General features: G+C 38.8%; 1 protein-coding gene across 1 annotated transcript in view; it reads right to left on the reverse strand.

Moving 5' to 3' along the window:
- Nucleotides 1–15142, reverse strand: part of kcnn3 (potassium intermediate/small conductance calcium-activated channel, subfamily N, member 3) — an 84301-nt gene that overhangs the window by 9033 nt on the left and 60126 nt on the right. Inside the window, exons 7-8 of the mRNA XM_024267505.2 lie at nt 10127–10237; nt 1268–1395 (exon numbers count right to left, since the gene is read on the reverse strand). Of these exons, the coding sequence (XP_024123273.1) occupies nt 1268–1395; nt 10127–10237 (239 nt within the window). The remainder of the gene's footprint in view (nt 1–1267; nt 1396–10126; nt 10238–15142) is intronic.

Genomic DNA, 15142 nt, shown 5'->3' on the forward strand with positions numbered 1-15142 from the left:
AGCTAAACTCCAAAATAGCCTAAAATTCCTCAGTAAACTAAATTAGTCAAAAATGTTAGCCTGTTGCTAAAATAGAAGCTAAACTCTAAATCAGCCGAAAACCCCACAGTAAATAACACATTTGCCAAAAACACTAGCATATTACTAACATATTGGCTAAACTTCAATATTTTTGAAAATGACTACAAAAGATTATAGCATAGCCCATGAATATATTTAAAGGTTTGTTGCTAATCTACTTAAAATGTTGACATTTGAAGACTTTCTCATTCATTTCCTATTGGGCATATTTTGCTCAATATTTCAAAAACTATAAAGTTTATGAATCCCAAAAATACAAGTAGTAATGTCCTGAACAAGTTGAATGTTTTGATAGCAAGATTACTGAAATACCTGAAAGTGTGATTGAGTTTTTATATGACAAAAAACATACAGAAACTAGCAGGAGAATCACTGAATGCTGTAAAACATTTACACAATGAAGTCCTCATGAAAAATAACTATAGGGAATGAAATTAAATAAATCATCTGACCTCGGCCCAATTAAAGGCAGGACCTGCATAACTCTAAAAACACAGTACAATAATTAGTGACTCACTCTATGTTTTCATCAACCCCAGTGCCCGCCCCCCCTTCCGTTATAATTACGTGAGAAGTGAATTTATCCGGCTGCCCCCAGATGAACTTGTCCAAGTTGCAGTGACAGGTTCAAACCTGAGAATGTACTTAATTTTATGCATTCACCCCAAAAGCAGATCACAGCTGCTTCTCTCACAGAGTTCTCCCCTCCCATCTGAAGTTCACATGTGTCAGGCTTAGCCTTTGTAGGCTATAATTAAAAGAGGATTGTGTCTCTCGACTCTGGCTTTTAAAAGGTACTTGTTCGTGCTTTCAAACTGTTAGGGATCAAAGCGGCAGGAAACTTTAAAGCAATACATCATTTTGGTGCAAGATAAAAACACCTTTTTTATAGCAAAACACAACTAGAACAATGGCAATTGGGCAAATAAAACGCCCTGCTGTGTGCAATTGTCAGCAGTCATTGTGACATAATGGTGAGAGTGCCTCTAATGTACACAAAGCAGTGGTCATCTAGTCCCACAGTGTGTCTGTAGAGTGAATTCACTCTTAAGTAGATAATGAACAATGGTGTGTGGGGGGATTAGTGCACTTCATCTGATTATCAGTGTGGATTCAAAATGTGGGCGGAAGATTTCCAGAGGTTTCATGGGTTCAGCTGTGTGGATGTGGAGGGGCGTGGCCTCACTGATGAATAGCCTGCAGGAACTTCCGCTGGTGTTTGCGGACCCTGGAGTGGTCGATCTTCTTCATCAGCTTGGTGTGCTTGTAGATGAGCCAGGTTTCCCTCAGCACATTTGCTGCTGCGTTCTTTATCTGTCTCCAAACAACAAAACACATGCAGACATTGTTAGCAACAAGTTGAAGACGGTAACAGGTGTGCCCACCCTGGCTCCTCTTTACTCCTCATTTTTCTGGTGTTTCAAAGAAAAAGGCATCTTTTTGTTGTTCTTGGATTTGCCCTGATTCTCTTTGTCTCATCTACACACGCTGACTTGCTTGCCAGTACTTTTCACTTCCTCAGCTTATATCCTGAGGGAGACTGGCACTGAAAACCAACAAGAACCTCCCCTCACACTCTCTTCTATTTTTTTCCCCCTCCTGCTAGGTCTACATTTTGCATCACTCACAATAATTTAAACCAACCACATTATCCTTGCTGGATAAAGTAATTCACCACAGCCTATTATATCCAGTGAACCTCCATTTAATTAAGGCACCAACAGAAGAAACAAATGTGGCTCAACCGAACTGTGGAGGAGACTTCTCATCTCGATAGAGGACCATTAAAGAAAACTCTAGATATAATAGTGGTCATATGGAAATCTAACAAAAAAAGCCTTTTTGTATTATAGTCTTTATCGCATTTAGCTTTAATGTAATAACTGAACAAAATATTCCCTGAAAATATAAGCTTTAAGTCTGTTCCTGTGGAAAAAGATCAGGCTTCCAGAAAAAAAGAAGTTGCTTTATTTGCCTCCGTAGATTACTATGCAATTACAAAAACAGCAAAAGGGGTAAATATCAGAGTAAAGACGGAAGTATAAGGACATAAAAACAAAAACAGGCTTTAAGGAGATGTTGCACAGTGAAGAAAGAACAATTATAACCCATTCTAGGGAGCACAAAAGACCCCGGCAGCTTGGCTAATCAGCACCCGTCCAGCGCAGTCAAGGACTGCTCACTCACAAGGACGCCCACACATAAACACATGCAGACTTTCCTACTGTATCGTACACAGACGGAGGGAAAGAAACGCTTTGCGTCTTGCAGATGTGGCTTTGAAAACAAAAAAGGAAATCAAACCAAAAAGAGAGGAATTCTGACAGTTGGTGTTTAAAGTTTTATTCACATTATTAAGTAATCCCAGAACAAATTATTCTAGTATCTGACAACTAAAGAAAAGAAATATGCACAAATTTAGTAATCATCAATGTTTAATCCCTTGACGCCTATTGCATTAAACCACTTTGGCTCTAAAATTACCTTAATTTAACATTGACTGCACTTGAAAGCAAAAATATAAGTCAATTTTTTCTTCATAGCTGGAAATAGTTTCCGGCTTCGAAGGGTTAAGTAAACAACTTTGGCCAATACAAAGTCCTCGGACGTAAGAAGCAAGGTGCAGATTTTTAACTTATTTTCTAAGAAAAGTGAGGATAAGATTTAGGCCAGGCATGTCCAAAGTCTGGCTAACTCCGGCCCACATTCAAATTGTCATCGGCCCGCTAGGTTCCTGTCATAAAATCAATAATATGAGAGAGTATAGGGATACACCTTCCCTCAAAAATGTTGACAGGTGCCCCGCCTTCTATTTCGACCAATCAAAATGTAACCAGACGTGCCGCTCACATCAAAACACGCCCCCAAATTGCTATCAATTTGATATCAAAGGGGCGGGTTGGGCGTGTGGTTTGATGGGGGCGGGACTTCCAGTTGCATTTTGATTGGTCAAAATAGGGGGCGGGTCACCTGTCAAAAATTTTGATGGAAGGTGTATCCATATACTCTCTAACCTGTGTCCCACAGCACTTTCAAAAAACTGAGTGTAGGATTTATTGATTGTGATTGGCTAAATTCTGTTATAAGCCACTGTAAACCTATCACAACACTGTCGCTGGACCCTTCCAGATCATTTCTACAATACAAACAGTATGAGAAATGAACAGATTTCTAATCAAAACCAGTGTTTTGTATTACTAAATAAAATATTTGTGTTACTTGTGTTTACAATTAGATATTTACAGTGACCATTTAGCAATAAATAATATGAAGATTTCATGTGAACCCAGATTTAATACTAATGAAACTTTTTTTTCCCCAGATGTATTTGGATGTATTTCTAGATATTTATTTATCTAATTTCTGGTCTTGGAACACAAAATTCACAGTAATTTGGTTAAAATGTATTTGATGTATTTCTGTTATATATAAAGAAATGCGAAGCATCCTATTGGAAAAAAGGAGTGATTAAATATATCATTTGCATTCCATTTTATCGTAAGGGTTCAAAGAATGCAAGCCGATTAGTTGGCCCTCACATTTTCACCTCACCAATTCTGGCCCTGTTTGCAAAAAGTTTAGACACCCCTGATTTAGATTGTTTTAGTGCTGCAAACAAGGGGCTAAATAATATGTTGTTGCTGTTAAATGGAGGGGAAAAAAATCACAAATAAGCCATAAAACAAGCAGAGATGAATTAGAGATTATTTCAGAAGCAGTAAATTAATAAAAAAATTTGAAAAGTATTGAAAATAAAACCTCATCATTAACATGCAGTACATCAAATTTTAATAGCAAAGAAAAGAAAACTGAAACAAACGTGGAAAAGTTGAAGCAGGATTTATGAAAAAGATTGTGAGAAATGTTGTGGACAAATGAAAGGAGAGCGACTCTTAAGGAGAGAAGAGCTTACATGAGCAGTTTTCACTAACGAAGGAGCTAATTGGATCTTTTCATGTTGGAGATGGGCTGAAAGCTGATGTGCACACTTATTTTCTTCCAAGTAGCAAGACATATTAACACATTTTTATCGGTCTACTTCACACAGAACAATCTTTCTTCTCAGCCTGGCTGAGCCACGTCCAAAAAGGCATGACTTTAGGTTTCCCAAAAATGTAGCAGGAAAAGGAGATAATGAACGTGGATCAGATACTGATCAGAAAGTCAGTAACGGAAGTAAATTAATGTAGTTATCGAACAGATAATTGTTTGATAGATTTAATGAACCTTTTATAAAACTATTAACGGAAGCCTGTTGACATTACAGAATATTACATCACTAATAGAATGAATCCAGATAAATGCAATATGTCCGATATCTGTGCATGGAGGAGGACATAATTAAATTAGGGAAAGAAATATGATTTATAGACATGACTCTACTCGTTTTTCATAGAGTTGTGTTGAAAGGACAGAAACTCCAGTGCTGATGTGCTGTCTCCTTACATCATCTTTGCATATTTCTGGGGCATCATAACAGAAGTTTACAACTGTTAACAAGCGACAGTAAAGAGTGAAATCCCTTTGAGCGTAAATACAAAACAGATGTTAATCTTAATAGTGAGTCGGGTTACTAAAAATCACATTTAGTGCTGCTCTTTTTCTTCTAAACTCAGGTGTCAAATCCGATTTATCAGCTGAGTGATCACTGCAGGGTTAGTGAAATATGATGAACGATGACATGCTCCGCGTGCGTGTAAGAGCAACTAATATCGCAGCACTGTTTCCATCTCCCAGATACCCCCTGCCGCCACCTCTGCCTCCGCTCCTCGCTCGGTTCTCGTCCCTCCTCCCGGGAGTGAATAAAGACGCCGCGTCAAGGATGGCAGCTTCATTTACGAAAATAAAAGACTCCACGTGAACTTGCTAAGGAAACCCTGCGAGATATCAAACGGCACCAGTAGCAATTCCTACGCCATATGGGCTGTGTTTGGGCAGTCGTGTTGCAGGCCATATGGTCAGTGTGGGTCAAAGAGCTGTTGTTGGTGCTCCCCTACCTGGCACACCTTATGGCAGGTACATGCGAAAGCTGTTAATCCAAGGAGTTCCCGATTCCCAGCATGCTAGACATCTAATTACAAATGGTGGAGCATGACTTCATAAGTCTGAATATCTCTTAAAATATCTATTTTAAAGAGATATTTGGACACCTGTACCATACTTTTTTCAAGCACATATACTTAAATTTGACATATCCTACTATGATAAATTTTACATTTAAAAAGCTTTGCCACTAAAGTGATCACGAGAACTCTTGATTTTCTTGAACCCTCAGAGGCTCTAATGGCTTCTGCAAGCAATTACCAATTAGCTAGTGTGGTGCTTTCTACGAGAGCAGGAAACATAAACAAACAGGCCAATTGCTGTGGAAACAGCCTTGTCCGTTGGGCCATGGGGACAAATTGGCCTTACCTGCTCTGAACTTCCCCTCATGGACATGCTGATAAAAGGGAGAGCCAGGTTTCAACAGCCTTTGGAAGTCAAAAGCAGTCTCATGTAAACGCAGACAAAATATCCCAGTTAGAGGAAAAATCCAAAAGGAGGGTTTAAAAAAAGGGAAATAAAAACGTTAAAAACCCAAAGGTGCATTTAGTGTAAGTACAATTTTAAAGGGGGAATGCACATCACTTGAAAAGGTAAAAGCTGGAGCCAATATTCAAATTTGTGAATTCTCAGAGCATCACAATGCACCTGTGTGACTAATGATCCATCTGGTTTGCAAGTGAAAAAAAGCTATTGAAAGAAGGGATGCTATTTGATGTGCAAGCAAGCTCGGGAGAAATCTTTAGGGGCTAGGCTGCTCCCGTTTGGCTCATTGTGCAAACATTGGAAGGCATTTCAGCACTTTCAGCGTTGACCAGAGCCCAGAATGTACAAGTCAGTAAGGGGGGAAATCCAAAAATGTCCCGGGGGGGATAAAAAGTGCTCTGATTTTAACAATGGGTCGTGCAAAAGTGAAGAACATTAATATATGTGTATGTGCAAGACCAAACATCAGCTCGGCCACAACATTTTAAGACCCACTACAATGAAAGTTGAGTTCTTGGTGTTTCTAGCATGTTCTTGTGGCATTTTTCAAATGAAGTAAGACATACAGTATATAAAGAAAACCTTAAAATTGCATTTATTAATTCACTCAAAGGTGAATTTCTGAAGAACTGCTCTGCTGCTCCACAGAAACTAAGTCTATGCAGATTGCATAATCGTGAATAAAAGACCACTGGGAAATAGGGCTGGCACGATTAGTCGATTTGTCACGACTGTGTCGACTATTAAAATAGTCAAAAACTAATTTCATAGTCGATTAGTCTATTTTTTTTTTTTAAATCTCAAAACAGCGTGCACTTTCTAATGCCAAACCATTAAGTCATCTAATCCGTGTCGGTAGTGATGTCACAGGAAGTTATAGGAAGACTCCAGAACCATAACAACACCCCAGCAGAGATTGAAAGTGGGAAACATAGAAAATGAAAAAGGGATAAATGCAATATCTACAAGCCAAAACTTGTGTTCCATGGCAGCATTACGGTGATGCATGAACACCAGAAGAAGAAGCACGTTATGACTGAGTCTGATAACCCAGAAGAGGGGTCGTCGTCTAGGTAAGCTAAGCTAACATTAGCGCAAACAGAGAGCAAACTTTTTTTGTTTGTTTTGGGGCGGCGGTGGTGCAGCTGTAGGGCGGTCGACTCCTAATTGGAAGATTGCTGGTTTGATTCCCACCTTGCCCGCCCATTTGTCGAAGTGTCCTTGGCCAAGACATTGAACCCACACTGCCTCTGGTGGAAGGTTGGCGCCAGTGTTCGGCTGCGGAGCCGCCACCAGTTTGTGAATGTGTGTGAATGAGTCTGTGACTGTAAAGCACTTTGGGCTTTCAAGGAAGGTAGTATATTCTCAACAACAATTATACGCCATTTAATAGCTAAATGTTTTCTGTGTATTCCTGCAACCTTTACCCCATTGGGGTGAAATGTCTCTGCTAAAGGGAACATCTGCCCTCAAAAGAAAACAGGTCAAAAGATGATTGGGATGAACAATCCCAATCAGATCAGATCAATTGGTTACTGGCTTACATGTCAAAAGGTGTTCTGTTAATTTTTTTTACAAAAGATCTGTGGATTTCCGGGATGATGCTCAGAACAGATGCATTTTTAGTGGTGCTCTGAAATAACCGGCGCTTTGGTCCTGAGGTACAAGAAACAGCTATAGGCTCAGTGCCAGGCTTTTAACCGCATCTTGAACACTCACCGACAAGAAAACTAGCCTCATCATCAAACATGAGCACTTCACACCTCACAGACTCGCAGACTGCATTAGCCCTTATTTAATTAACATTGTTTTAATCCTATCAAAGAGAATGACTTTGCTTCACAGAGCACTGAATGAAAATTAACCCTACACACTTGAGTTTGAATGGTGGATTATCCTTTCTGATCAGATTTCTGTAGTCCGTCCAGACAAGATTTTAGGATTTCCAATCAAACTAAAAATCAATGAAAGAAAAAAAGTCATATTTCAGACTCTATATTGTAGTGATTTATGATAAATGTCTAAGAAAAAGTCCCGGCTGGCTTGCTGCCATTTCAGTGCTGGTACACAACCACACCCAAGACTCATTACACAACAGCCATGTTCAGATCAGCTGAGCGCATCCGTCTTTGACATTTAAATGACATTCTTGTTAATCCTTCAAAGGAAACGAGGAGCTGTTTCATTGAACAGAAAGTCCCTGTGTGTGCTTTTCCATCTGAGCCTGTGTGTGTACATACATTCGATGATGGCAGGATGTAGAATATATTGTTGTATTATTCATTACAATACTCTAACTGATTGCGTTCTCTTTTAATGACGAATGGCCCCGGCCATGTTTAACAATGAGAGCGCAACAGCTTCATTCTCTGCCTTGTGAGTGATGGAAGGAGAGATAATTACAGCTGCACAGAAAGTAAACCTTTCGGTGGATCTTTCACCAAGGAGTGCACTGAACTGTGTTATATGAAACTGATGCGTGACATTTCACCGAATTAATGAGAAGCTTTGTTAAGATTGTGTGAAGAGCAGATTCTGTCTTTGTTTTATGACTAAACATTTTGTCAGGAGCCGCCTGGTTCAGAACATACAAGGGTTATTTGTCAAATAGAGGCTGTGCGGTTCGATCTCTGGCACCCTCCATCAATGCTGATCGTCAAAATGTGTTTGGTTGAAACCATAGACACAGCATGAAAACTTGAAAAGAAAAAATAAAGCCTGACTGGAGTTTACTTCTCTCAACTCAACAACAATCTAAAAATGAACATGTGGGCAGGACAAAATATAGTAAGACTGTTGAGTCTACCCACTGGTCCACCCACCTGCCAATCAAGAAGACATGCCCCTAATTATACAAAAATCTAAGCTCTAAAAGTTTCAAAACAGCTCATTGAGGAGAACATTTCATCAGTATTGAGAATAGAATATAAAACAAAAACCAGTAAAACCTTTAAAAAAGATATGTTTGGTGTTGTTATAAAATGAATGTTTTAAAGGCAATAGTGAAATGACTGTTCTATGAAACCAGCTTTAGGGTTCTTTAAGGAACTGCAACATTTAGTGTGTCTGATTTTGAAGCCAAATTTGAAGATGGTTAGGTTGAATGGTTAGGGAGTAAAAAAAACATGCTGGACACATTTCCTTTGCATAAACTGAACCACAGTTTTCTCCCCGATAATCCAGAACAAATTTTCAGTCTAAAAACACTCATACACACTTATCATTGTACCTTTTTAGTCGCAGTCAGTCAAAATCGCAAAACAGTTAGTCCGTTACCAATAAGCTTTAAGTCATTAAAACATGATATGGCCCGCTCTAATTCAATCTAATCACTCTGATTTAATTCAAATAATTTGATTAAACTTAATTTAATTTATTAAGTGAAATTAATTAAGCTTTATTGGATATAACCTGGACACACTTTAAACCATGTAAAATATTAAACTGAGTATTTCTAATTTTTCCATCTATTAAATCTACAATAAAATAAAATACAAAACTTAAAATAGCTACAAAATAAAAATATCTTTAGCTTAATAAATTAAGATGTGGTTAAAACGCTATTTATAAAATACTGATCAAGAACACTAAACTTTCTTTAACATGTGTGAATGTAAAGGTTACTGTATTCTTCTGGTTACTAAACAGGATGTGAAGTTGGTTTCCTCCAAAGAAATGACCACCAAAGTGATTAGCTGAAGTGCAATGTAATGTAAGTCTAATGTCCCTCCCTTCAGTCAAATATAATGACTTCTGTCGGATTTACATATATGTGATTGAGCGGCTCTGTTTCAAGCCTGAGAGGTAATACAGATTCTTCCAGCATTGATGAATGGCTGCTTAGAAAGAAGGAAATTCCATTTGCGATTTTAAAATCAGTAAACAGCCTGTATGTTAACTTTTGAGTATTTTTTGTTTGGGTCATTTTCAGCAGAAATGGTAGGAAGAAGCAACAAGAGTCAGGCTTCAAAGTGAGTTCAATTCCTTTGTCGATATTTTATGCGCACTCAAAATATTGATCACCCAACCCCACTCAGTCACCCAGATCACCCCGCTGCCATAATGTACCCTACATATTTGATATGGGAGCTATTTTTAAGACTTGGGTCTTTCAGCTGTATGAAAAATTGAAAAGGAGTGGAGGACGGAGGGAGTGAAAGATGGAGGAGGTGAGGCAGGGAGGGGGGGAAGAAAAGAAGAGGACAGAGGGAGGGGAGAGAAAAGGATTTACTGTAGGAGAGACAAATGTCAAAGGAAAAAGGGGAGGGTGGAGGGACGGCCATGTGGGAGGAAAAAGATCGGATATGGTAAGGAGAGAGATGGTAAGTGCAAGAAGAGTAAAGAAAAAGCTGGATAGAGATGACCTTTTATTGCCTCCACTCACTCAAATAATGTGGTACTTTGTCACAATAAAATGGAGAGGGGGGGTCGCTTCGCAGACAGTGGTCAAATAGACCACCTTCGGATAAATCCTGCAGTTGTGCAACACTCATCACATCAAAGACAGCCTACAAACCCTCTTGGTGAGCTGCGTGTCCATCATGAAGTTGTGCACATGCTTCTCAGCTTTGGTCAGCTCCAGCTTCCTGGCTACCACGGCAACCACCAGAGCTGTACAGCCGGCACCCTGGGACAGAGAAGAGAGGCAGAAAAACAGTCAGACAGAGCAGATGAAGGAAATCATTGGCTTTTGGATGTGGAATTTGCTCAGATGATTGAGCAAAGCAAAGGGGGGTAAAAAAAAAAAAAAAATTGAGGATGGGAGCGGAATGACAGAAGGAGATGTGAATGGGGAGACGAAAGGATTAGGAGGCACGGCTCTGTTCCAGATCCACATTTCTTCATATTTTGAGGGGAGCCAAGTCTATTTTCACTTACAATCCATCTGTTGTGAGATGCCTTCTGCATCACCTCTATATGCGGCTGAAAAAATATGCCCCTTCCCCCTTATAGATTTAAAGAAATCCAAAGATTGACACCAAATACTCTCATTTAATTACATGCTGTCAATCTGAATTACATGGTGTCAGTTTTCTCCTGTCACTGGAGGCTCGCGGCCCGCTGAAAATGTAAAAGTGTAGAACACGGACCAGTTTGTTTCCACTCCAGCTCAACCCACACGGGACACACGGCAAAATTCATTTGGGAGAGAGTGACAGCAGTCCCTCAACCAGAAAGACATGCTTGAGAGGAAAAGAGAAGCAGGAACACAAGGAGGCAGACAGACTTAATTAACTTTCAGATTAGACTGTTTTTGAACAGGGCTGCTGAGTGCTCACAGGTTCCTATGAAGGGGCAGGCACCGAGAGGAAAGAAAGGGAGAAGGGGAAGGGAAGATAAAGCCAGCGAAGAGCCATGAATACATATAAACAGGGAGGGAAGGAGGCAGAGCGATGAATGCAGGAGGCAAGGGGTGTGTGGATGCAAACAGGAGAGGAGAAAGATGAGGAAGAAGGCAATGTTAATGAGGTCACATATCTCCTGATAAGCAATAAATTAAGATTAAGAGTGTTTAATGAAAGTGCACAAGTGTTTTCCTTCCTGTGCATCCCCACAGAGGTAGAAAAACACATGGAGGATAAATAAAGAAGTCGGAGCTTGAGGGAACATGCAGCATTCCTGAAATGTGTAGGAAAGAGCCAGCAGTCCGGCGTGCACGCTCTTAAAAGGGAAGATGGACGTGCCAAAAATAAGTTTTGGCTGGGTTCAGTGAGATGCAACGTACAAACGGGCATTAGTGCCCACGTCTATACACTCATCCACTCTATTTGTGTTCATAAAAAATATGAATAAAACATGATGGGAGCCAAAGGGAAAACCCTCAGAGCATTCATACACGTCTGTGCTGGAGGAAAAAGAAGGCCTCAATGAAAGAGTAGTACAGTTTGTACAGAAGTGTGCACGGTCACTGTGTGCCTGTGTGGGTTTGAACAGCAGGGAGGCGTTTGGTTCGTCAGAACTGATTGTGTTTTAGATGTGCGCGCGTGCCGGTGTGTGTTTGACAGTTTTTTTATGCATGCATTTGATTGCAGCCAGGGTTGCCTGTTTCCACAGACTGACACAGTGGCTATGATTTGTTTTATATGCCTGCCTGGGAGTTTCCCCTGCCTCCTGACTACAGCGCAGTAGTCGTTCTAGCTGTCAGAGCAGTGGGGGAATCCTTCGTCTGTGAAGTATCTGTGCATTTCACTAAAAAATAAATAAATAAAATCGCAGATTTTTGCTTCAAGCCAAACAAGCTGAAGTAAACAGTTGCATAAACTGAAGCAGCACAGAAGCAGTGAATAATTCGCACAAATACAGCATCTTTTAACTGTCTCTTGTATTCTCTATTAAAATCTATCCTATCGTGGCTCTCGGTGAAGGCCTAGAAAATAAAAATGCTTATTTTCAAGTTTAAAGAGTTGTCAGAACGTGCTTTGATGTTTGTTGCATCTTTTATTGCAGTGGGCAGAGTTTGTTTTTACAATATGTGAAAATTGTTGTAAATTTCGTCTATTTAAATGATCAATTTATGATGGAATTGCTCCATAAAATAATATCCTGTAGAACTGGGTGGTATTAGAACCATAAGATAGTTAATACTAATAAGGATGGTTTTGGTGGAGGAAGACTGAAGGCTCAGCTCTGAAGGGCACAGGCCGCCACTGAACAAATCTAAAGTTACGCACAAATCAAGAACTACAATTGTACAAATTGTTGTGAGTCTATTTCTCGCCATAGCTAACGGAAAATTAGAGGAGCTAGCTTCTGGACCAACAGTCCAGTCCACAACCCAGATGATATTTCTGAAGAACTCCTACTGATCTGCAGAAAATACGTCTTAAGAAACGACAGAATTTATTTTTTTTGCTAAAAACAGCAAAATCATAATTAAAAGACCACTGGGAACAATTTTACAACAGATAAAAATGTGGTTGGAGTGGGACTTTAAGGCTGTGTGCTGTCTTCTTGACCCATGTCAGAGATGGAAGTCAAAGCAAACAACCTTTGATGGAAGGACCATCAAACACTCCAAAGCCACAGCTGACCCCACCAAGGGAAGAAAAGGGAGGAAGATGCTCAACTCAAAACGCAGCTCCACCATTAAGCATATACAGAATGTGAGCACTCACTGGCTGAAAGAGTACAAAAACCGTTAGAAATGCAATCGCTCTCTTCAACCTAATGAACTATAAAGAAGCTGTAGGAAATGGAAGGCAGGAAAAATACATCATGGTAGCATGATAGATTTGGGTCTCCGAACTATAGAAAATACTAAAATGCTTTCGACCTGCTATCCTACTAATAGCCAGCAGGAGGAGAGAAGGTAGCTGATGAAAAATGACCCCCTTTTGACACCTAATGTGTTTCCCTATTGAACATTTTACAGTGGGTTTTATGGTCACCATCACTACTCTTCATTGTGATATTGTAGTTCTGTGAATCATGGCTGTTGTAGGAGATACATGCTTTATGACATACGGTTACTTCAAGGCCCATCATGTTCACAGGTTTTTGCTGTTCTCACTCACCTGTTATAAAATATTTAACAAAATGATTAGTTTAAAAGTAGTTAGGCCCTATGAATGTAGTTTGCAGAATAAGATCATTCCAGGTAACTCAGAGGATTTATCACCTCAGCGTTTTTACGAGCGTTTTGAGTACAACCAGACAAAAATCCTGTGAAGGTATGTTGTCCTTTAGGGAGCTATCCAGCCTCCATAATCACCAGTGAGCCATTTAAGCAAGTGCCAGGGAGACGACCTTGCCGTTCGGAAGGATTACTGCTGCACATCTCCACTCCAGGCCGACTGCAGCTGTCCTGTTCATTCCAGCAACAAGCACATCAAGTTTTCACTTGTGTTTGAACACGAGAAGATGTCTCTTCTGACTGGAAAACGGAAGGATTTTATACACCAAAAATCATTTTCTTTTGCCTAAACTGCAATGTAATTCAAATAAATGAGTTGTACTTCTCTGTGCATCCACAACCTGCTCATGCAAAACAAAAAAACTAAAATGAAGGTCACATGTTGAGTTTTAGGGGCAAAAGAATTTCTAATGTTCCGATTGGAGACTTTATTTTCCTAAAACATCTATACTATACTGTACATTTGCATGGAGTTACATGAAAAAGAGCAAAGTACTGGCCCCAGTTCACAAACTAATTAGCGCGGTATTGATATGACGCAGCTCGACGTTCCACCACGATCTGCTCAGCTGTGATTCTTGTGCTGGAAACGAATCTGGAAGTGTTGAAAACACAGGAAATGCGCAAATGTGCATTGCTAGAAAACTAGTCAAAACCAACAACTTTTTTTCTCTCTCTCGAGTTTTTAGAAAGATCTCACGCTGTGCACAATCTGCAACATTTCAGTGACTACATTTACATGTATACCATTTTTGGAAAACACAGCCGATCTTAAAGAAAAAGCTCTTAGATGTTTTACAGAAGCAATATTTCTGCTCAAATTGACCACTGTGACCAGAATATCATCAATTCTTCCATTGCTTTTCCACAAATACTTGTTAACAGTAATTATATGATAGCATATTTATAATAGAGTCCACATATACAACCTGTTAATTCCTAATACTGATGATCTGCATCTTATTTATTTTTAATCATTCAAATGTTTATGTATAATTATAATTCCATTAGGATTTATGAAGCAAAAAGAACTCTAACTTGCATTTAAGTACACTATTTGTGATTAAATTAGGTTAAAACACAATAAAAGCATACAAAGTTATTAAGAAAATGTAGAAAATATACTATAAAAATACATATAAAATATTTAATTTTTTCACGTGAACAAATAAAAAAAGAAACTCGATTTGTGTTTTTCTAGTTATTAAATTAGTCATTTATAGTGTAGATTTGAAACATTTACAATAATCGAATCATAGCAGTGTTATGTTTCTATGACATTACTTTTGACAGAAGCACATACAAGTCCCTTTCAAATTAAAATACATCCTGTGTTAAATAAGATCTCGCTATAGTAGATTTGCAATTACATTTTAAGAACTCTGCAGAACAGAAACAAGACATAAAATAGCAAAACAAGTATTCTAATATAACATAAAACCTTTTACCATCATTTTGCTTGGTTATCTGACCTGTGCCAATTTTTCAGTAATGTTGAAGCTCCTAATTCGTCTTGATTTAATATAATGTCAGCAGTGGATAAAAAATTTAAAAAAGACAGTTTTTACTCATGTAAGATCACCTCAGTTTAAAAAAGTTGAAAATAAACAACAAAACTTAATTAACAAACCAAGTTTAAGCCATTATCATTTTTTTTTTCAAAGTGAGTGAGCCACAATGGAGCCTAATGTTGTAAATCCCTGCATTAGATGAATATAAATTACTTTGCTTGACTTCTCTTTTGTAGTTATTTATTTAAACTAATTTAGGAGGAGTTTCTTTATTTTACCCATTTAGACACTATGAATCAATGTTTCTTTCCTTTCAAAAATTCAAATTTGATTGTATATACATAAAAACAGGAACATTTTCAAACAAATGCCACTTTTTTGAGGAACT

Source organism: Oryzias melastigma, linkage group LG16 (assembly GCF_002922805.2).
Source record: "Oryzias melastigma strain HK-1 linkage group LG16, ASM292280v2, whole genome shotgun sequence".
Classification (NCBI taxonomy): Eukaryota; Metazoa; Chordata; class Actinopteri; order Beloniformes; family Adrianichthyidae; genus Oryzias; species Oryzias melastigma.